Raw genomic sequence first — 23,740 nt, forward strand, 5'->3', positions numbered from 1 at the left:
TCTTTTACTCAAATTAAGAAATCTCTTCGAATTCAATCTATAAATATTTGCCCATATATATTGTAAACATTGAACCATCACAACGAATTATGATAGTATTTGGTTCAATGACATTGGACATGTGCAATGGTAATCAATATTGCATTACCATTATGAAAGTATTTAGCTTTTTAGATAGGCTCATGGTAATGACTATTACACATCATTACTAAAATGATGGCAATACTTATTCATATCCCTTCCTATGAATCTTCATTGCACTCCATTACCATCTCTCCATTTCAAACTGATATTAAGATCGCTTTACATCCCATTACATTGCATTGCATTTTTCCAAAGGAGAGAGAGATTGAACCAAACGGGCTTAAGTTTTAAAGCTAATCTCTTTAGTCTTAGGACTGAATCCTCCTATGTCATTGATATTGGTAATGGTAATTATCTACATTTATATTGTATGGAGACGGGAGACAAGTTTGAAGCAAAGAAATGCATATCAAATAGCCCAGCTCATCCCCCTCCCTAATATAAAGCTTGAGTTCTTCTAGAACTTAAATTTAAATCAAACATTGACTTAATCAAAGCAAGTAGCCATAGCCAAGTTCAAAATATCATCCATATATACTTTTGGTCATTTAAAATTTTGAACGAAAAAACTAAGTGTATAACACATATCATAGTGGTTTGGATTTCTTAAATATTATTTTAAAGTTTGATTTGTAAAGGTGTGTATGGCAAGCATTACTTTGAAAAGAATAACTCCTTAAATGACACAAATTTTTGGAGTGATTAATTGTATAGCAGTAAGCTCTGAAAATACCTTAGAAAGCCAAAAAAATTGAATGAAAAAAAAAGAGAGAGATCAATTAGATTATCCTTATATGAAATGTTTTTTAAGGATTTAAATCCAAGAAGTTGAGAATCCTCTATTTTTTTAAGAAAGAGAGAATATTTTTATGTTTTATTAAAATAATAAAATGAGAGAAAATACTAAAAAAAACTTCACATAAATTCAGTAATCTTAACTTTAAAAAATTTAAATCTATTTTCTTAACCCTCAGCAAATTTTAAGGTCTTTTTTTTCGGATGAAAAAAAATTAATCAAATGGAATAAGTTTTCTTCATGTAAGAGAAATCAAATATGATAATATGCCTCCTTTCAAACGGAGAATTCATTGGATATATATCAACCCAAACTCCAAAGGATTCTACTTTTGTTTTTCCCCCTCCTTATAAGCAATGAGACTCCACAGGCTTCTGAGAATTTACAATATCAAGATGATTCTCCTTCAAATCCAAACAAACAAACATACAAGGTTTGGTACTAAACTTACAAATTATTAATTTTTACACATGATGAGAAATTAGGAAAGACACAAGGAAGATGCAAAGAGAACCACTGAGAAACACAAGTCCAATTGCACCACAAGCCAAACCCATCGTCTCTGCAATTTCTGATATCACAGCTTCTCTCTTGTGCATATTATGGTGATCATCATAACTTTGCTTATAATTCCACCCTCTTGTACTCATCGCCATCTCTTTCTTCTTCACGTGCCTCATTCTCTCTCTCAAAACCCTCATGTTTGCATCAACAATATTTCCAGACTCACCTGCAAAAAGATCAGAAAGTTATATAGACAGAAAACAGAAATAAATCAAGTACTGATGGAGATCTGATTTGTTGGAGATTAGCAGTTGTTATATTTACCATTATCTCTGAGCTTCTGGGCTCTCATTTTGGGGTAGTGGAAAAGATTGTGCCTGCAAAAAGCTTGGCTTAAGCTACAGAATGGTGAGAGAGAGCAAGCCATGAGCAGTATGGCTGGACTCTTGCTCATAACGATTCCTGTCTATACATTTATACAATCACACGCTTGCCTTGAAATATGAAAAGTTGTTAATTATGTAAAAGATATTAATAAGTACATCAAATCAATTTGAAGAACATGAACATCGCAAAGTTTGAAATTAAATTATAATTTTTAAACGTACCAGATCAGTTTTGACGATGCCTAGCTAACTTCAATAACAAGAGATAACCTATATATATTTTGTGTTTGTGATTTTTATGATTCATCACTTAATATATTCATTTCATTAATGTTGTTCACTTGAGAATCGGAGTAAAAGTCACCTAAATATAAATGTGTATTATTACAACAATCTGCATATAAAATAGTTCAAATAAAACTTAAGAATATATTGCTTGTGATAAGGAATAATAAACTCTGATAATTATATATTCCATTAAAACTAACAGTGTAGTTTATTTATTTTCATAGATCCAAAAATTTTTTTGGGGTATAAATGTATAGAACCAAAGATAATTAAACACAAATCTTTTTTCAGATATTGCATTTCGATTTGATTTTTCCACTAGAATAAAAAATAGGAAAAGTGGCAATAAAGAAGTATTAATTTATGAGTGAAATCTCAGCTAATGATGTCACATCACTTGATTAACAAATATAATATGAAACAAAGAAATGAAAAGAGCCCACATGAACCTATGATTGTTATGCCTTTGATTAAGGAATTTAATAAGAAAAGGTACCCAGGTGTACTCTTAATCTTCAATACACATGGCATCAGTGCTTACTTTATTTAAGGATTGAGATTCAGTCACAAAATCGAAAGAGTGAGAGACACATAGATGGGAGAACACATACATACATACATACATTAAAAATTTACTCCATCCATTAAAAAATATAAAACATATTTAATTAAATCTTATCTTTCAATAAAGTAGTTTTCTTATTCTCAAATTAATTATATTTTTTTTATATTTATCTTATTTGATAGGCTATTTCATCTTAAAATAAATATAAATTAGTTTATTCATTAAGGGCACTTTAACAAAAAGGTATTGATTATATTTTGAAAAATTAAAAATGTCTTATATTTTTTAACATCAAACTCTTCAAAACATGCCTATATTTTTGAATGGAGGGAGTATATTTTAAGAATTTTAAGATATTTTTAAAATATAATTCCATCAAATTAATAACAACAGTTAATTAAAGTGGTCTGGCACTTATTTGTCTTAAGTAAAATATTTTAGCCTATAATTTCATATAAGAATACATTTTAGTTAAAGAATTGAATTTCCAGAAAACTATAGTTTCATCGTATATATGAAATCTTGGCCAAAAAAATCGTATATATGAAATCCTTGCGATAGTATTACTGTGTGGAAAAAGGATAACATGAATGAAAAGTATGGACAATTTTTGTTCGGTTGATATATTAGACGTTACAGAAACTAATAAATAAACACACTACATGATAATTTAATTAATTAATCACCAAACACCATGATTTGAATAACAAAAAATATCAATATATTATATATAAAGGTGTTTACTATAAATCATAAAAAATATGACTTATTTTGAAATATAATAAAATACGAAAATTCTATGTGTCAGTATGCGCGCGTCGCATTCGTAAATGCATATATGTGTGCAAACTGCAAACATACAAGTGTGTATGTGTAGATCTTAATCATTAAGCCAATGCCTTTTGATGGACTATGTGTCATAGGAAAAAAGAATTGGAAATTACCATTAAACAATGGTTTTGAGGTATAATACGTTAACACGTAGCTCTTTAATGGCAGTCCACGTCATTTATAATGTTACTTTTTTTTTTTCAGGATTTGAATCTAGAAAGTAACTTAAATTCACTCATTTAATAAATATTTTAATTATAAACATTGAATTTTGTCAGCATTAGAAAATCATGAAAATATATTTTTTTCTAAAATTTCAAAACAACTCTCAAGATCAAAATACAGTTCACGAGTTCATGTATGTTGTCCCCTTCAAAATTTTAAAATTAATGCCTTTTTGAGTATTATATGTTAGAATTGCTTACAATCATCGAATGAAATTGATAGTTGTTACCATGCTATATACAACACTTATTGAATAAATAGATTATTTGTGCAGGTAATTAGATTCGAATCCGTTCTTTCATGCTCAAAACAGTGACCTCCCAGAACTTTTGAAAAATATAGGGTGGGTTTAATAATTTTAAAGAATAAAATAGAAACGGGTTGACATTTTTCTTTGAATGAAAAAATCTATAAATGTTTTTGAATTTGTTACATTTTCTAAATTAATGAAATCTAAATTATGTATTGTACCTTTCTCTTTAGAATACTTTTATTTTTTTTTCTCAATAATAGCCCGAACAAGGTACTGATAGAAGCTTTTTATTTTCAATATACAATTTCACCATCAATCTTAAAAAAAGTGTAAAAATATACTTCCTCTATTAAAAAATATAAAATACTTTTTAAGAAGTTGGACGTTAAAAAATATAAGATATTTTTAATTTTTTAATATGTAATCATTATTTTTTTCAAAAGTGCCTTATTGAATAAATTATTTTATTTTTATTTTAGACTAAAACACTTTATTAAATAAAGATAAATATAAAAAGATAAGATTAGTTAAAAATAAGTAACTATTTTATTAAAACATAAAATTTAATTAAAAATATTTTATATTTTTTAACGAAGTAGGAGGGAGTAATGCTTATCTTAAAAAAGAGGCTAAATGTACGTTTATTTAAGGGATGTGGTTATGGTTGTGTTCTCCAATCATGAATTTGACGAGGGAGGTCATAATTAATACTTTTTTTTAAAAAAAAAGAAAGATAAACACACTAGTCAACCAGTCAACTCACAATGCTTTCATTAACTTTTTGAGTAAATTACGTTGACATTGTCCAAATTATGTTGAGAAATTACATACGATATATATATATATATATATGTATCAGAAAGATTATTATTTATTCATTACAAAATTATATTCTCTTTTCCAAAGTTTTACTGAAATTTCACAAATTTTCATCATTTATTTTCAAAGCTCCCTCACAAATTAAATTTTCAAAAAATAAAGAATCAACTAGAAAAATATCTTATAAATCTTACCTGAATCACAAAGACTATTTTTTAATTTTAAAGAATATTTGTGTATTATTTAAAAATAAAAAATTGCCTATATTTAATAAAATTTAGAGAAATTTTATGTAATATTTTCTTAGTTTTAGATGACAATGTGTAAATCTAAATAGAAGAAACAGACTTAAATAAAAAAATTTATATGCTTTCAATAAAATTTAATTGAGATAAATTTAAGAGAAAATTTGCTCAATGGCTTCAAAAAATACAACTTTCATAAATTATGGAAGAATTTTTTGAATATTTTGAAATATGGTCCATTCAAAAATAAATTCAATGTGTTTTTACTCCTTTGTCCTCAAATCCGTTAGGTTATTTTTAATAACTAATGTTATTTTTATCTGATTTTATTTGATTTTATTTCTTCATCCAGACGGTTATTTTCACCATCTTCATCAGGGATCGCAGAACATATCTTATTGTATAATGCTTGCCTCTCTTTGTTTATCTTCTCTATTTTTCCCAGACATTGTGATCATATTGAACAGAAAACTGCATTATCGAATAGAAATTGTCTTGTATTCATTTTTCCAGAGGTTGAAGAGAATCATCCATAATCGAATTTCCATCATCTTCATATATTTAAGTAATATATCCATTGAATCAATAAATTATCTATTCTTAATCTATTTTTTGTTGTCATTGATCATGCAATTTGCTTGAATTTCGAATACAAAACATATTATTTTCTCACTGTTCATATTTTTTATTTCGGGTATTTGATTTTCTATGATCAGCTAAGACGTCTGTAATTTTTTTTGAATCTAGTTTGATCTGATTTGGGTGAAGGAGTATGGCGTTTTCGTGTTTTTAATTAACGTTAGTATATCATTGATATACTATAGTATCTCATTGATGGCATTTTCGTATTTCTAATTAACATTAGTATATCATTAATATACTATAGTATCTCATTGATAAGTAATATCAGTAATAACTTACCAACACTATGTCATCTTGTAGATATGGGGATGCTCAATGTCATAATTTCTTATGATGGAAAATAAGATTTGAACAATCGTTACTTTGATATAGGGTAGGGTGTTTTTCAGCTCTGAATAACAGAGAAATCAAGAGGTCTAAGCATCTGATATACAACCCCACATCAAGGATTCTGCGAAAATACCTGATGAAGTAGGATGATTTTTCCTCTTTGGCGCCATTGACAGAATATCTGCAAAATCCTCGCTTGAACTTTGGCTTGAATAACACAGTGTTACCGGACTTCCTCGCCCTGAAGCTGTAGCAGTAATTGTTCCTTAGCTTGGCAGCATTTTTGATTTTTGGCACTGAATTTATAACAGCAAGTCTGTCTCGCTTCACCTTGCCTCGCATTTGTGTGTTTTCCCATATGAATGCAGAGCTTCAGTTTGCCTCACCTAGCATTTGTGTGGTGTCCTTGCTAAATCTTTGACTTCGTTTGTCCACCGACGGCAGCTATTTCGTTGCATGCTATCAATTTCTTCGCCCACAGTCCAAACGCATAGCACTACCTCTAGGTCTTCGTGTTGTACAAGCGAAATGCCATCTCCAGGTCTCCAAGTTTTTGGTTTGAGAAAGGCAATTAGGGTATTGTAGTCTTTAAGGATTATTTCGTCTTTTGGTCCTAAGGGAAATTAGTAGATCGACCATTCTCTTAATTTAGAAAATGGTGAGCTATTAGTTTTATTTAGCTACATAATATTGGCTATATATGCTAAAGCCCCTAAATTTAATTTACTCTTTCTTTTGACAAATAAGAAAACAAAAATTCAAACCTATAAGCTGGCTAACTTCATTACAATTCTTTATCATTATTACACCAAATCTATCTGTTGTAGCGAAACAATTGGTTCATCTAGAACAAAATGGTTCTTCCCTTATAGTTTCCAACATTGGCTTCCTTGACCTACAACACTTCATCCTATACTGAAACCCTAAGTCAACTCCGTCCAAGCTCAACCTTGGAACAGTCTTCTCCACCACCACGAGTTCTTGCTGCGACTGATTTTCACCGCCACAGTGGACCCAGGCCCTCGCCGCACCGCCGCCAGTCAACCGCTTAACCCTCAGGCTCTCGGCTACAAAGATCACTGCCATGTCAGCAGCGGTGACAACGGTGTTGGCTCTTCTCATATGGAAGAAGACGTAGACGTTGCCAAGCTCCAAGTCGTCATCAGCAGCAAGAGGAGAAAACCTATGCGCGATTTGCAGAGAACGAGAATTGGCCAAGAAATGATTGGGACACTCAAGCATGAGCTCTGCTACACTCACAGGTTCTTTAAACAGCTTCACTTCACCTGTGGGGAAGATGACTCTCGCAGCCTTTGCGGTGTTCTTCGTCATCAAAGGAGGCACGAAAATGAAAGTGCAGGAGATGTAATTGCCCATTATAATAATCTGATCGGAAAATATACCAGGAGAAAAAAAATCAGGGTTTTTGAGAAATATCTGTCAGTAGTAAACTTGCTCTTTGCTTTGTCGGAGGTGATGATGAAGGGAAAAGAATGGAATGTTTTTTTACTCGAATCTGGAACTGCTGTATCTGCATGTGAAGGTCTATATATGTACACAAACGCACACAAATGGAGAGTGAGTGCATTAGACTCGAACAACACGCTGGTGTGATCAACATGGGTTGACTCCAACGTGGAATGCGAAAAGTTGTGTTGAAAGTTGAATATCGGACCGTACGTTGAATTTTCTATTGATACTGGGAATATGGGACCAGAAATGATTAGGACCACAAGCTGATTGGTTTGGACCTCATGCTTGAAGCTTCGTCGTAAACTGGCAAAGTTGAAAATTCTTCTAAACACGCTTGGAGAAGGCCAGGCCCCACCATCAATTTTGAGTCGGACCCACACATTCCCTATAACAATTAATATTATGGTTCATTTTTTCCCCCGTTCTGACCTGGTTTAAAATTATACATATATTAAAAAAAAAATTCCATCGAGTCTTTATTATAAAAGTTGAAGGGTGCAAATATCTGTTTGCATATACTTATAACAAGATCCTCCTATTGATAATGGGATCTAATCCTATAATTTTATAAATTATAGATCAAATCATTATCAATTGGATTAGTTTTTGTTATGGAATATAAAAAAATCATTAATTCAAAAGGGGCCAGTTGGTTAAGTGGCACAAGATTGAGCCCTAAAACATACTTTATCTGTAATGTTGGGGGTTAAAATTTGGGAGAAAATCTTTAAGGACCAAGCCACTAGTGAGAACTCTAATCCAAATTTGTATAATGGCTGGTTCCTAATTGTAACTCCATAGTCAGATTACTGTATGCAAAGGGGGAAAAAAAAGAGTTCATCAAATTCAAATATCTTAAAAGTGGATGTGATTTATTACATATTAAAAATTCTCTGAATAGGTCATGTTTAGAGTGATTTCATAACCATGCGCTACATTAAAAGTTGTGCATGCATACCAAGTTGACCGAACCGGTCTAGCTTGCTAGCTCGCGGAAGTTAAATGCAGACCGAGCCTTGTGTTGAAGTGAGACTTACTTTTTGGGTGGAGGAAGGAGTGAAGAAATTATATCCCGAAGAATATTATGAAAGAATATATGTTTTTCTTTTTCTTTTAAGAAAATAGTATTTTAATTTATCGATCTTATATTATATTCCTACTGACAATCAGCACATATTTTGTGTGTCAAATATCATGCAATTATTATAGTTATAACCAATGTTTACAGAATCAGACTGGACATCAAACTGAAAAAATTAGCAGTTCATGGTTTACATGGTCCAACCGATTGGGTTAACAATGAAACAGATGATGTAATAATTAAATTAAAAAAGATATTATATATATGTATATATTTAATGATATAGGTATAAGAAATAAATATAAAATTATTACATAACTTTAAAATAAAACTAAATATTTTAAGTTAATTATAAGTTAACAAACTACATAAAACAACAGAACATTGAATGATGAACAACAAGAAGTCAAATAGTTAACATATGACAAGCTAAATTATTAGAGACTTTAATTCACAAACAACAAACATCAAAAATAAAATTAAAAAAAAATCAGATGCTTCTTATTTTATCTCACAGCATTATGCATTTTGTGAAGAATCTTTGAAATCATTATTGCGAGGGCTGGCTAGAGTAGAACTCATAGGATGGAATGGCTATTACATATAATTAATAGCTTTTCCAGATTTGATTTAACATACACATTAATTTAGCTTTCCATGGATTACATTATGCTGGAGTAGAAAATTCTACAGAAACAGTTCTGTAGAACCAAAGCCAAGTTACATGATTCACAAAAAACGCCAATCACCGCAAGCCAAGTTATTCAGATATAAAGTTGTAAGTTCAACATCTGAACCTAACCAAGCATCCCGTGAGAAAGAAAGGCGTGAACTTGATATTGAGGACAAGACTATTTCCATTGTAATACCCGACATAAGGAAAAGCACAACTACCTCAAAAATTGTAAGATTTTCGGGTGGATTCTCTGGACCCAAGAAGAAGAAAAAACTCGCAAGGGAGGACAATGGATGGAATCGCAACGGATGATGGCTGAATGCACGACGGATGATGGGTGGAATCATGACTTCGTGAGTGCGGCAGAGCAAAAGCAGAACTCCACGTCTTTGATGCTCTTGTCTGAGCTCCGAAGTCGAAGCAAGGGATTTTTAGGGCTAGAAGTGAAAAAAAATGGGTAAAATTTTGACTCGTCTGATTCATAAAAAAATCGCTTCGGTTCGTGATTTTTTAACAGTTTTTGGTCGAAGGCCCGGTTTCAAGCGATCCAACCAGATTTGATAGCACAAACGATTCTATGGCTCAAACCGAGCTATTATCATGACTAGCTGATGGTCTGACTAGTCGAATGGTCCGATTGTAAAATCATTGGTTATAACTGTAATAGACTGTCTATCATAAGAAAGTCGTTATACATTTTTTTTTTAAGTAAAACGAAAGTCTTTTTACACATATAGCACTTTTAGTGTGGAACATAAGACAAGATCGTGAAAGTGTTAAGTAATCTTTTGGATATGAAGTGGGTCAAAAAATAATATTGCTGCAGTAAAGAATATAAAATATTAGATCAATTTAAAATACTAAATCTTTAAAAAGGTTGTTGGCTAGATTTTTGGAGTATCATACCCTTGCAAGTACCAAGCGTGCTAGAGAAGAATTTATCTATAATTTGTATAAATTAGCAATTATGGGTTCTCAAAGTCCTTTTTACTGCAATTTTCTTGTAGTGCCTAAGCTTTTCAAGAGTATGAACGTGTGAAGCAAGTCACAAGAAATAACCATTCATTCCTAGGGAATGTGTATAGTGTAGGCGTTTTTATGAACGGAGTGAGAAGTAAAGTAATAATCTAGATACCCGAGATCGGAGATAAAGGTTGCGTAGGGTGAAGATTGACACACTAAGATTCAATTGATTTGAGTTAATTGGTTGAGTTTGATGAGTGCTTGTGAGCTCTTCTAGTGTTCGCCCCTTTGCTTGTACACTTACAGGTCACTGCTCTTTGATTCAAATTTAAATTTTGCCCACTTAAGTGGAGCTATAATTGTTTGTGCCATCTAGGAGAGCCTAGTATTTTAAAATGGGAGAATGTGGTTCGTGGAGCGTTCTAAGATTCTCGGATCTTGGTTATATGGATAGGATCTAGTCGCTGACCCTTGAAATGCAACATTTCACTAAAATTCTTAAGGTCCAATCTTGTAAAGATCCATCACGCTAGACCTGCATTCATCTATTGTCTCTTCTATTAGGCCTTTTCTATTTAGTCCAACCCAATAGCATATCTTTTGGTCCAAACAAAAGTATACAATTCCTAGTCCTTAATTAGTTGTTGATTTTAGTGAAATGATTGCTTAATTATAAAAATCTCAAATTTGAGTTGATGTAAATGTAGAAAAAACTTTATTAATGATAAACAATAGTGGAAACAAGGGGCACGGGTCTTATGTGGCAAGAACAAATGCAAAGAGAGCATATTCGATGACTACAATGGATAGCAAGCGGCAAATGAGGACGACAAAACAGAGAGAGGTGCAAATTGGACAACCATGACGGATGACAAGCTAAATAGATGGAAGAATGACAACTAACTCAACAGATGAAGGGACACCAACCTAGATGGAATAGACAATGACACCAACCTCGACGAAACCAATGACAACCTCCACGAACAACTAGAACAGCGAGCACAGACACAAGAGGCAATGGCAGTGAGCGAAGACATATTGAAAACTTGCACTATAAAAAACAACGAATTAGCGACGGAAGCTCATTTTATTCGCTAATCTATCATTAATCCATCTCTAATTCAATCACTAATTTACCAATGAAATTTAGCAATAGAATGTTTTGTTATTAAAATTTTATCATTATTCCGTCACTAATCTGTCAGAAATAATTTACCGATGAAATTTATCGTCGGAAATAATTTACTAACGGAATTTAACGATGAAAAATTTTATAACTAATGGTTAGGATATCTTGTTTTGATTTAGTGATGAAATCTGTGATAAAAAATTCTATCACAAAGCTTTCTATCATAATTCTATTGCTAATTCCATCACAAATTATTTTTAATTTAATTTTATTACTTATAATATATATTTATATATAATTTATTTAATAACTTATTATTATGCTATAAATAAATAATTTAAACAATATAATTTAAAATAATTTATTATTTTAAATTATTTATATATTATTAATAATAATTTAAATTGTATACTTAATTATTCTTATTTAAAAATAAAAAATAAAATAAAATAATTAAAAAATAAAAATTTAAAATATTATAATATAATATGTAATGATAATAAAATATTTTTCAAGTTAATATTAAATTTATTACCAAAAATAATTTTTTAAATAAAATATAATAGAAAAATTATTATATATAAATTAATTTTTCCATATTAATAAATAAACATAATGTTAAAAAAATAAGTAAATCTAAATACTATATTTAATAATAATTTCAATAATATATTTATTAATATATTGGTGTCTAGTTAGGTATTATATATTTAGTTTATCAATTAAAACTGAAGATTCCTTTCAACTCGACTAGTAACAAGGTGAAAGGTAATAATATTTGACATGATAGTGACAAATGACGTGGTGGTGAGGTGGCACTGATCCATTGAGTGATTAGGCAATGGTGAGGTGGCATTGGTCCACCAGGTGACGTGACAATAATATTTTGGTCCACGTAATAAATTAGCAATAGAATGCATTTCGTCTTAAAGTCAAAATAACTTATTCTTATTTGGTGACAAAAAATTTTCATCGCTATTCCGTCACTAATTAGCGATGGAATGCAATTCTATCCCTAATTTTGTCACTAATTAGTGATGGAGTTGCAAATTTTGTCGCTAAAGAATTAGTAACAATGTTTTTATCAACAAAAATATTATGTCGCTAATTCCATTACTAATTCATTTTGCAACAAAATTTTTATTGATTGGTGACGGAATAATTAGCTGTTTTTTGTTGTGTTGGTTGAAGAGGGGTAAAAGAGAGAAAAGAGAAGAGGAGCATTGGTTGAGCTCGATTGGTTGAGTGGAGAATAAAGGAGAGAGAAAAACCTTGACAAAATTTAAATTAATTAAAGTTGCATTTGGATGAGTGAATTTGGATTAGAAATTTGGATTTGAAATCTCACATTTGAAATTTGTAGATGCTTAAATTTTTTATTTGGATGAGATAAAAAATTTTAAATTATAGTATTAAAATTCTTTATTTGAATTTTAAGTAAAATTTCAAATTTTAAATTCTATATTTAAAAGCATCCAAGTTGATGTACCAAACAACCAATGCTGACTAAGACCAGATCGTTGGTGTCGATCGGGACTAAATGACAGACTTGGATCAAGATCAAGGTCAGAATGAAAACTTCAACTAGGGTTGGACTGCTGGTGCTGTGTGAACCATATTGTTGACTTCAATTAAGACCTGATTGGGCTGACTTTTTGATCCTAATCATAGTTCGCCATTTGATCTCGGTTAAAGTCGACAGTCTAATCTGTGTCAGCACTGGTAATTCAGTCTTGATCAAAGTTTGCGATTTAGTCTCCATCAAAGTTAACGGTCCAATCCAAAAGATTAATGAGCTTTTAACACCCAAGATTTGGGTGGCCAAACCTCAATTGGTGTTTCATTCAAATTTATCTTTAATTATTTGGTCTAAATAATCTTAGTTAACTATTCAATAATCTTAAATATTTTATTGTTAATTACGTCTTCAACTACATTTTGATTTTTTTATTTTATCTTTACTTCTCACTCTTAGTTTATATGTCAAAATGGGAATGTATAATTTAACTTGATACTACATGTGCAAGAAGAAGTTTGACTTTCTTCCTCAAGCTCTAAGAAATCTCCTTTTGCTTCCTTTTGCTTAGGAAAAATAATCGTTAGCTTGCAAGTTTGTATTGTTGTCTGAAAGCACTGAAGAAGGAATAAAGTTTGATGAATGCTCTCCTTGTGCATCACACGAGTAGTACAATCTAGTACATACAAGTAACTCACGTTTGAGCATGTGAATGTCTCTTAAGCTTAATAAAGATTTAAGGCATGTATCAAATGGATGTAAATTAATAACCTTAGAAAGCCATAAAGCTATCTTTGACAAATGATAATACTCCAAATCAGATTAATTTGAAGTAAAAATAAATATTATCGATAAATTCTTTAATGTGCGCATCTAAAAGAAATACTACTTTGTTTAAACTAATATTAACTAGACTAAGTGAAATTCATGCTACTTATTTTAAAAGCAAGATCAATAATTTAAATCTATTGAAACCGTACGTTGATTAATACTAGTAGATATGAATAACTGTAAACTAAAGTCTACCATTGATATTTTAATTTTGTATAAACTTTTAGTTCAATCTTTTAATTTTATAAAGTACTTTTTCAATTCTCTAATGCTTTCCATTATTAATTTTAAATAATTATATTTTATGCTAATTATATTAAACTTAATATGTAAAACATTATTTTGTTAATATTTAAAATTTTAATATAAAAATTTTTATTGCTGAAACTAACTATATTAATTATAATTAAATGACTGAAAAAATATTTTATAAAATTATTAAAGGAAAATGAAATTATAAATAATTGTTGTATGTAAATTTAACTAGTGAGTGTCCAGAACTGGAGGCCAATAATATATGCACATTTTTTTGCTTGATATGTTCCATTTTCTGTTTTGGATGGTGGAGGAGGCAGAAGTATTGTGGACACATTAAGATCACTTTCTCGAAGTATTCTCATAATCATCCCAAGATTCGTTGAGGCGAGATGCTCTCTGAGGAAGGAGGGTTATAGGGATCTTGGCTCTTATGTGAAAGCTTGTCTTTTCAGCCTCGGTGAGTTCCTCAAGACTTCTCCAGCAGTGTGCTTCGCCATAGTTATTGAGATGAGCAGCCCCGTAGAGGAACACTCATTAGCGAAAGCTGCGAAACTTACTGAAAATCTTTACCACACCCGAGACACCTATTTCCCGGAAAATCAAGATGACAAGATCTCCAAATTGCGAGAACAATCCGATCTTGCTCTGAAATTCCTCGATTCTATATCTCCAGGTAAAAATTGACCTATTCATATAAACTTGTATCGTTTTATGTTTGAGGAACTCCTACTACTACTTCCCCAGTTCGGTTTTCCAGAGAACTGAGCCTGCAGATATATTGGAATTGAGGAAACTGAACATAAAATGAGTGCATGAATGAGATTCTGTGGTGTAATTTGCGTTTCTTTTTTATTGGTTCAAACTTCAATTATCAGGTTGAAAATGCTTATTCTGATGTGTTGCTTATTCAACAACCAATGAACCTAGGGTTGAATTTCAATGAATTCGGGAACTATTTTATTGTGTTATGAGGATTTGGAAAATTCGGTTTTAAGAGTTTCCGAATACCTCGCAAGTATGACTGAAATTACCATAGCGTACATTTGAAGACATAACATATGATACTGCAGTACCAGTCAGAATAACCTGAAAAATGAAACTTTGTTATGTACAATAAGGATGATAAATGTAAAAAAATGTCATTTTTTGTTTTGACTTTGCGGAAAAGGTTGCAAAAGTCACTTGACTGCAAGATAGTAACTACGATAGCCTCTGAGGGAGAGATCAATAAAGAGCGAAACAGTTGAAAAGAGAGGCAAAGGGAGGAGATATAATTTTATAGTCAAATAGAAGAGTATGGGGAACATGGTAGGGATCAGTTAATCCTTACACGCACGAATAGATGGAGAAATATTATGTGGGTTTCAGTTTTAATTGATTCATTGGAAAAAAAATTGGGTTCAATTAGCCCTATGGATCATCATAACATTGAAATATTAGTACCAACATACTTCATGAAATGATACCACCTCAGAGATAGCAAAAATAAAGGTCAATCAAATCTTCAGCCAATTTGGGACTGATCAACCATAGAATTGAGTTTAAGATATTGAAATCAAAATAAGAGCCAATAACATATAGGAGATGTTTCTATGAATTTCTCTTCATTGTTACTGTCTCAGTTGCTCAGATCTGTATCTGTGACAATGAAAAATAATTCATTTAGTGCCAGATTATTAACTCTTGAAAGTCAACATGATTCCTTATTACTATGTTTTTTTTTTTTGTATATATGATGGATCTGAAGTTATTGGGCCTAATGCATTGATTATGTGTAAGAGGAAGGCAGGGAAAAGTGAAACTAGCTGTGGTAATTTCTCATGAGCTGGACAGATGGATGAAAAAAGGGCAATAATAGTGTTAAGTAACTCAAATGGGTTGTGAGGGTGTGTGGGACACAGAGAGAGAGAGAGAGAGAGAGAGAGAGGCTGTTAGCAGAGAATGTATTGCGGACTGAGAGGTCAGTGTGAGGAAAGCACATATTTGGCTTAGTGGAGAGTCTCTGATCTATCAAATACCAGAGGAATAACTTTTTCTTTCTTCTTGCTATTTTCGTTTCTTTGCTTGCTGTAGATGCTGCTTCTTCTATCATCCAATTGTCTATTTTCTTCTGTGGGCAAAGATATACAGCTTTATTTCATAAGGAACACATGATTTGATTTGGGTTCCAACAACCAAGTATCTAAAATTCATAAAATTATCATCTTTTCCAGAGGAGAGGAAGTCACCTATGCAACGTGCAACATTTGAGTATTTGAGAGGGAAGATATTGGATGTATGTCCTGACTATAACAAAGAAGCAGAGGAGCATCTATCAAAAGCTGTAAGCACAATCAAGTTGTTAGTTTCTGTGCCTATATGTAACTATCTTGCAATTGATGTTGAAGGGGATGTTTTATGACTAACACTTCTATTTCTATGCACCAGGTTAAGCTAAACCCATCTCTTGCAGATGCTTGGCTATGTTTAGGTAACTGCATTTGGAAGAAAGGAGATCTATCTGCTGCTAAAAACTGCCTTAGTCTTGCATTAAGCAAGGTTAGTGCTGACATTAGATTCCCAATACTTGACTGGTGTTGAACATGTTGAAACACTGCAGAGCGTGTGAGCATTTTGATTTTTCATTTTTCTTTTTCCTCTTGATGTCTGTATTTGTTGAATAACAACCATGAGCCTTACCCTAGCTGATCTGATTCATGTAATGGAATTCTGTTATGAGTTCGTTTGCTTTCAAGGACCATAATGATTAATTTTAACTGTGAATAAAAAACATTCATAATCCGGACAAGTGAACACATAGAAACAAATAAATGTGAAAGATAGAAATTTTCTGATGTTTATTAGATTCTTCATTTTTACTTGAGCATGAAAGCAGAAATCAAGGTTTTTCTGATGTGAGGATGAAAAAGTTCTATTCAGTTGTGCCATCTGTGTGCTTCACTATGCAGTGTTTAGCTGAAATGGAATGCTTGGATTTTCTTGGATAAGCCTTTTAGTAAAATATTTTATGACATAGGTTGTTTATTGTTTATAAGGGTTCTCTTTGGCATTGCCAGGTCTGTTCACAAGACATGCAGAAAAATTGGAGAGCGTCATTGTGTTGATGAACTTGTTTTCTGTATTATTTTTCTCATGCATTCCTTATCCTCTCCTTTTAATAAAATTTCTTGTTATATCAGAAATAATTAGCTGAAACCTTTTCTCGTGGAAAGTGGGAATAAAAGAGGAAGGGAAATGTGAATTGATTGAGAGAATATATTGATGTATTAGTTTTCTTCTTGATTTGGTGGAATATTGAATTGGCTATAGAGAATATATGTTGCAGATAAGAAATTTACTGCAATGACTGAAGGATTTCAAGATTTTAATTAGACTTTTCTATTCACATTTATTGCAGATATATTAAAGACCATAACTTTTCTATTCTTTCTGAGTGTCAGTTTTGCTCTGCATCAGGTTCAGATTTTGAATTGATTGACATCGTGATATATATTGGTTTTTTTTTTTTCAGGGTCGTGACAAGAATATTCTTTGTCAATTATCAATGCTTAAAAGAAAAATGTCACAAGGTAAGGGATTCAATTCTAATTTTTATCATTAAATATCTCTTACATTTTTCTTAATTTATCCTAATTTCCTTGGTAATTGTTGAATTTTTTCAGCACTTCTAAAGAGTGCTTGTGGTTGTGGTCCAGTTCTTTCAGTTTTTTTCATAATTCATGTACAATTGTGATTTCGAAAAATCCATTCCTTCACAGGTGCTGAGAATCAAGCAGAACTTGTTGAGGAAAGCATTCAACACGCCAAAGAAGCTATCACTGTGGATGTCAAGGATGGTTATTCTTGGTGTAAGATTCTTTATATGCTGCTAACATGTATTCAAAGAACAATCCTGGCTTTGCTATCAAACAACAGTTCATATATTGACACAATCACACTGGGTATTTAAAGTTCATATCGTCTTGTCTTTGTTAGAGTTTCATTATACAAGTTCTCTTCTCTTTGGTATGCGATGATACATGTATCATCATGTATGATGTGGGAAATTTGGCTTATATGTATGCCCATTACTGGATAGAACAAAATAGGCAATAAAGTGATTAAAATGCTTTTATTTCTTCCCCTGAAATGAGCATTGAGGATTGTAATATGACATTATTTGAATGCCTAATGATGTGGATGGTGGGAATTGACCGAATGAGGGGAGAGGAGAGTGAAGGGAAAGGTTTCATTGTCATCTCTCTGTTGTGGTGAATTTTCCCGTTCTCTCTCTATCTATAGAAGAGGGAAATTGAGGTAAAATTAATAGTCCAAACTCTAAAACCCTTAACTCCCATCTTTTTTAGTTTTATTGATTTGTGAGTCGGGAAATATATGATAGTGAATATTAGACATCCAAACTAAAGAAAGGAAATTCCTAAGTTAACCTCTCATCCTCTTTCCTTCCCTTTTTCTTCTGACTCCAACAAGTCCTTAAGAAGCTAAGTGTTTTGCCTTAAGAAGCTAACGTGTTTTCTAGATACATTGCTATTCCTTCAAATTCACTTTTCCCCCTTTTGAATGAATAACGTTTATAAGAGAAACCAAAGTGGTCCATTCCCCTTTCTCTTTGTATTCTCCCTAAAAATATTTGGTTGTTCTGAAAATAATACTGCAAAATTTATATCTTTAACATAATCTGATTTTCTTGGCAGATAATCTTGGAAACGCATGCCTTACTAGTTTTTTTGTTTCTGGAGCTTGGGATCATAGCAAACTTCAACATTCTGTAAAAGCATATCAAAATGCTGTGAGTACAAGTGAATGAACTGGTTGATTATAGGCTTTTCTTTAATAATGCTGGAAACATAAAAGTTTTGTTAAATATATGCCAGGAGAAAGATGAAAGAATGAAGTCCAATCCAGATCTATATTTTAATAGTGCCATTGTAAGTTTAATACTTTTTTTTTTTTGAGTTTCTATTCTCGTGAATCTTTTTCTTGATTTCCTTCATATTTCATATTATTCACTTTTGCTATTCTCAGTCTTTCGCTATTTCATAAAGTATCATCATTCCCATAATGTACAGGGTTAGATATTTGGAAGACTCAACCCTCATGATTCGTGACTGATTTTACTTATATGGAGGGAAAAGAGCAAAAAAAATGCTTAACCATGTAAATTGAATTGGTTTTTCAACTGATAATTATACTTGGTCCTTTAACCATGCAAATTGAATTGGTTTTTCAACTGATAATTATACTTGGTTTCTTGCCTCTTGTTTCTAGATTATACTAGAACTTTTTCCATATAATTCTTCAGATAAATTGTCTTCCTCTATCATTTATGGAGACAGTTTTGTGTAATTCTGTTTTGGCCTGAAGCTTTGGTGTAATTCTTTACTAAAGGTTTTCCCCTTTGCATGTTTAGTATTCTGGTTATCAGCTTATCATAGTTCTTTCTTTAAGGACGGATGTATCAGGCTTTTAATTAAGTGCACTCAGCATAAACTCTGAATACGTTTATAAGTGTGAGCCTACCCCAGTTTTAGTAATGCCTTCTCGACCAATTCCAACTTCAATAGAGCAGGAAAATAACCATGTTAAAATCACATGCACTGTGTTCTTTACATATTTCACATGAACAATACTTAGTTTTAGCTTTTGCTGGTTAATTATTATCGTGAATAATTTTGTCACAGGTTAATAGATATCTAGAGAATTATGAGAGGGCCCTCAGTGGGTTTGAGGCTGCTGCCTTAAAGGATCCAAGTCTAAATGCTGCTGCAGAGGTTCAGAAGATAGTAAGCCTGCTTGACAAGTTGGACTATCTTATGAGGGTAACAAAATTTTTCATTGGATGTAGATTATGAAATACTGTAGCGGTAATATAAAGCTAATGGTTCTTGAACGCTATATTTACTTGACTTGTCTGGTAATTTTGATTTTCTAGTATGATTCATATAATGATAGAAACTAGTAATTTCACTAAACATTCAAGTTAATCCCCAGTTGTGCTCCCCTTCACTAAACAAGAAAGAAGATAGTGCATGATGAGTTAAAAAATGTTTGATTATTAGCAATTAGTGGGATATCAGAGTGCTTCTGTTTCATGTGAGATTTTTATGCAGGGGGGGCATTTGAAAGCTAAGCGAATGGCAAGTTTGGCCTCATCTTTAGCTGCTGTTAATTGTAAGCTACCCTCTAAACTATGAGTTTCAGTTCATGTTCTCGTTAAATTTTGTTGACCTCTCTTTCCCTTTTTTTTTTTGTTTTTTTGGTCCCATATTTAATATGTTCACTGTATTCTTGTCTTCCCTTCTGTAAAAGTGAATCCACCATACAATAGAGCTACTACAGACGGTATGTTGGAGGGTCTGAACAGAGCAGTAGCCATAGACGGGAAGGTATTATTCTTTGTTACGCATGACACTGTTGCTCCCCTGTAAGTTCTCAAATCCTGAGGATTAGCTCTCATGTTTGAATGTCTAATGTGATTTAATTGGAAGATTATGTCTTTTTTTTTTTTTGGGCCAAAAGATTATGTCAGAATTTCATTGGATGCTGTATTACATGTCTATGCATTATATGTTGTCTTCATTGACATTATCTTTTTTTCTTAATTTTTTGCATGCAGAATCTTTTTCTTTTATGGTATTTTGTGTTTTCTTGTTTTCTTGTTTTTTTTTAAGGAAAGAAGGTGGGGTGGGAAGGAAAATTGGATAAGAAATCAGGATTTTCAAATTTCACAACTGAAAGAAGGCAACCATTAGTAAATAGAATTGCAAGTTTATGATAAACTGGATGTGGAGTCCTAGGTGAGGCATACAATCTGTCATGGCTTAAATATACATTGCAGCTTTCTATAGATTTTATATATATATATATATATATATTTTGATTTTTATATTAAATAAAGGATAAAAATTACATATTCATCTAATTTAAAAAGCCAAAGGAAAAAAAGGGGGGGGGACGCCGCTCAATTGTAAGTACCTCTTTCTTGCTAATGATTGTGATAGTGCTTTTCCCCTCATACTGAAGAATCTTTGAGGCATTCCTATTTTTCATTGGAGGTTACTTGTTTCTTTGTAACATCCTAACTATTATTGACTCTAGTTTTTTTAACTTATAATTGTTTTGTCTGAAATTTAAAAGTCATAGCTATGATAATATTTTTGTTTTAATAAAAATTTGGAAAGCGGGTTGATAAAGTAATGAATACACATTGGGATAAATTGGATTCTGGGTAGTAGGGCTGTCATGAAAACTACTCAGAAATTAGTTTGAGAGCCAAGTAAGAAATGCTAATTCTGGTTTCATATAACTTGTTTTCTTTTTATTCTGCAGATACTATTTGCTTTCTGATTCAAACCAAAATTGCTTTGTTCTTACTGTTTATGGCATGCGTATAGATGTGGTAAGAGACCATGAGTTAGTTGCTGCAGTTTTGTCTTATTTTCCCTTCTAATGTATTTTAAGCATATTAGCCATTGTATATCATAAAATCTAACTTTTGTCTAGGAAAGAGATGCTACATGATATGCTTATTTGAGTGTACGCATGCTTCGGAGCCTAGATGACGTGGCCAGACAGACACAGACACGACAGAAATATGAAGTGCTTATCATAATTGAAAGTGTTGTTTATTTCTAATGTTATAGTGCAACTATTGTCAAACACGACTCCTTTTCTGAAAGCATGGTGTCAAACTGCTGTAGATCTCCAAGGAATTTAATTAGATAATCTATGAGATCAAGAACTGATTACGGATGAACCCTTTGTCAGAATTGTCTCCTTTAATGTAAACATCTAAAAGCCCAAAACATGAGAAGAAAAAGAAAGGAAAAAAAAAAAGCATCTATCCTATTTGATATTTTGCATTAGTAGTGGAATTAATTGGTCCTTTCTTTCATCAGATCAAGGAAAGAGATCAGCTAACGCTGCTTGATCCATATTTCCGTCAGGTTGATTTTTCGTGGAAGGAGAAGGTATGCTTGTATATCCAATTCATTCTTTCTTTTGGATGTCCATTTGCTGGTTAAACTTGTTTAATGGAACTGATCTGAACTTGCTCATGTTTTGGTTGTTGTACTAATCAATAGATTTTCTAATTCTCCAGTGATAATATTAATATCATCAAACTAGTCATTCTGACTAAGTATTCACCTTGTGTTATGTGTGTGTATCTTAAATTAGCATTACCAATTCAAGTCTATACGAGTGGACTTCCCTGAACAAGTACTTGTGAATGGAAAAGCTGTGACCCCTCAACAAGTTGTTCGTTCGTCGATACATGCACAGCACAAACCTTGACGGGACTCATTACCAGGAGCTTTGCTTCTATGGCTGTTTGTGGTTAGTTTGGAATGGTGTATATTTCTGTTGTAAATGCATTTAGGTGGTGTATTTACGGGGGGAATTTTTGTCCCAGCTTGTGGATTGATGTTACTATGGAGGGAAGTTCGGTTTTGGTTTTCATCTTATGTATTTACAGTAATTTTTTTGTTTTTAATTTTTTGGGGGATTTTGGCCATCACCTGAACAAAGTATTTGGAGGGCAGCTTTTACTTGACTACCTCACCAGCTTGTGCATTTTATTGTGGATAAAGCTTGTATGTAAATTCCGAGACTGTAGTGCTTGACATAGAAAAGATTTTTTTAAGGAAATATTTATGCTTTGTAATTATTATTTAATAATTTTTTTTTGCAAGTAAAAAATATTGAATTTGCATTTGGATCCTCAATATATTACAAAAAAAAAAAACGTACATTATTTTAGAGAAAATAATTAGAGAAATAATTTAGAACATGAATAGACTGAAAATTTCATCGGCTTAATATATATATATATATATGTATGTATGTATATGGCACTTAAGTCTCATTATTATGTATAATTATTTGGCTAATTACACAGAGATGCGTCATATCCCTGGGGCTAGCTGATCTCACTTTTACGTATTATTGTAAATCTTGGCCCACAAATGGGAATGTGAGCAAGTTACCATTCTTCAAACAGATAAATTATTGTTTATAAGTTTAAGAGAGCCACTTTGTTGTTAAATAAAGACTCAATTATAAAATTAGTAAATGAACTATAAAATTTAGCAAATTAAAATCGTACAAACTCTCGATTAGAACAAAGTCAACTTCAAATCAAGGTTAACTCAAGTGACGCGAGAAAAATTTCTTCGAGTTTGGGCAATTTCAAGTGGCCGTTAGCCATGAAGGTGCGTGAAGGGAAGTATAAATTTCGACATCATGAAAATGATTGAGATCTCAAATCCTAACATATTTATGTTAAAAAATTGTAAATCATAATAATTATGCTATATTTGGCCAAAACAATTATAATGTTTTAACTTTGTTTGAGTGATCTGACTTTGATTTGGCTTGAATCAGTGTTTGATTTCTACTGGGGTTGCTTCTGAGGCTGGGGAATGTTCTGCTATTGGCAGAGATGATGTATTCTTATATTTTATTTTGCTTTTAGTTTTCTTTTCCTTCTCGTAATCAAACATTAATTTATGTCACTTGTGTTAGGTGCTTTTTGTTTTTTTGAAAATTTTAATGAGAACCTCTTGACCCAATTTAATTTTAATCAAAACTTCAATAATTCTGAAATCTCACTGCACATGTGAGAGATTCATATGAAAGTAAAGAGCGAAGATCTTATTATTCCTGCTACTATGTATGATTGATATATGAAAAATGAACAAATAATATTTAAAAAATAAGCAACAGATAGAGGTTAAACTTGCAACTTTCATATAGCTAGGTGCATGGATAACTCGTATAAGAAAAATGAATAGTTAATGTATAGAAAATGAACAATTAATATAAGTGAAATAAAAGTTATAAAT

General features: G+C 31.7%; 3 protein-coding genes across 8 annotated transcripts; 1 reads left to right on the plus strand and 2 right to left on the minus strand.

Annotated features, from left to right (window-relative positions):
- Positions 1-1,344: 1,344 nt before the first annotated feature.
- On the minus strand, positions 1,345-2,001 carry LOC129296546 (uncharacterized). Its single transcript, XM_054935126.1, has 3 exons — positions 1,993-2,001; positions 1,709-1,850; positions 1,345-1,610 (listed from the first exon to the last, which is right to left on the minus strand). The coding sequence occupies exons 2-3, from the start codon at positions 1,836-1,838 to the stop codon at positions 1,345-1,347; spliced, it is 396 nt and encodes a 131-aa protein (XP_054791101.1). The 5' UTR covers positions 1,839-1,850; positions 1,993-2,001.
- Positions 2,002-6,676: 4,675 nt separating this feature from the next.
- LOC129296544 (uncharacterized) lies at positions 6,677-7,468 on the minus strand. The gene has a single exon (XM_054935125.1). It carries the CDS (start codon positions 7,343-7,345, stop codon positions 6,809-6,811), a length of 537 nt encoding a protein of 178 aa, XP_054791100.1. The 5' UTR covers positions 7,346-7,468; the 3' UTR covers positions 6,677-6,808.
- A 6,715-nt stretch (positions 7,469-14,183) lies between these two features.
- On the plus strand, positions 14,184-22,574 carry LOC129296547 (uncharacterized). 6 transcript variants are annotated; one of them, XR_008589829.1, is made up of 14 exons: positions 14,184-14,568; positions 16,109-16,218; positions 16,323-16,433; positions 17,407-17,464; positions 17,654-17,743; positions 18,590-18,684; positions 18,770-18,823; positions 19,577-19,714; positions 20,006-20,066; positions 20,205-20,319; positions 21,225-21,294; positions 21,399-21,494; positions 21,794-21,865; positions 22,074-22,141. XR_008589829.1 is itself a non-coding variant. In XM_054935129.1 (13 exons), exons 1-13 carry the CDS (start codon positions 14,403-14,405, stop codon positions 22,188-22,190), a joined length of 1,257 nt encoding a protein of 418 aa, XP_054791104.1. In that variant the 5' UTR covers positions 14,184-14,402; the 3' UTR covers positions 22,191-22,574. The 6 variants fall into 6 exon arrangements, 3 of the variants coding, with proteins under 3 accessions (XP_054791104.1, XP_054791103.1, XP_054791102.1); XR_008589827.1 differs by having other exon boundaries at positions 21,399-21,865; positions 22,074-22,151; XM_054935129.1 differs by lacking the exon at positions 21,399-21,494 and having other exon boundaries at positions 22,074-22,574.
- The last annotated feature ends 1,166 nt before the right edge of the window (positions 22,575-23,740 follow it).

The sequence above is a fragment of the Prosopis cineraria genome, unplaced genomic scaffold (genome assembly GCF_029017545.1).
Source record: "Prosopis cineraria cultivar Desert tree isolate PC_DT_omini unplaced genomic scaffold, ASM2901754v1 PC348, whole genome shotgun sequence".
Taxonomy (NCBI): Eukaryota; Viridiplantae; Streptophyta; class Magnoliopsida; order Fabales; family Fabaceae; genus Prosopis; species Prosopis cineraria.

Coding starts and splice junctions, on each gene's coding strand:
- LOC129296546 (XM_054935126.1), bottom strand. CDS start 1,838: ATGAGCAAGAGTCCAGCCATACTGCTCATGGCTTGCTCTCTCTCACCA. Junction 1,611..1,708: donor CCAGAAGCTCAGAGATAATG/GTAAATATAACA, acceptor ATCTTTTTGCAG/GTGAGTCTGGAAATATTGTT.
- LOC129296544 (XM_054935125.1), bottom strand. CDS start 7,345: ATGGGCAATTACATCTCCTGCACTTTCATTTTCGTGCCTCCTTTGATG.
- LOC129296547 (XM_054935129.1), top strand. CDS start 14,403: ATGAGCAGCCCCGTAGAGGAACACTCATTAGCGAAAGCTGCGAAACTT. Junction 20,320..21,224: donor CATGACACTGTTGCTCCCCT/GTAAGTTCTCAA, acceptor TTTATTCTGCAG/ATACTATTTGCTTTCTGATT. Junction 21,866..22,073: donor ATTTTTCGTGGAAGGAGAAG/GTATGCTTGTAT, acceptor ATCTTAAATTAG/CATTACCAATTCAAGTCTAT.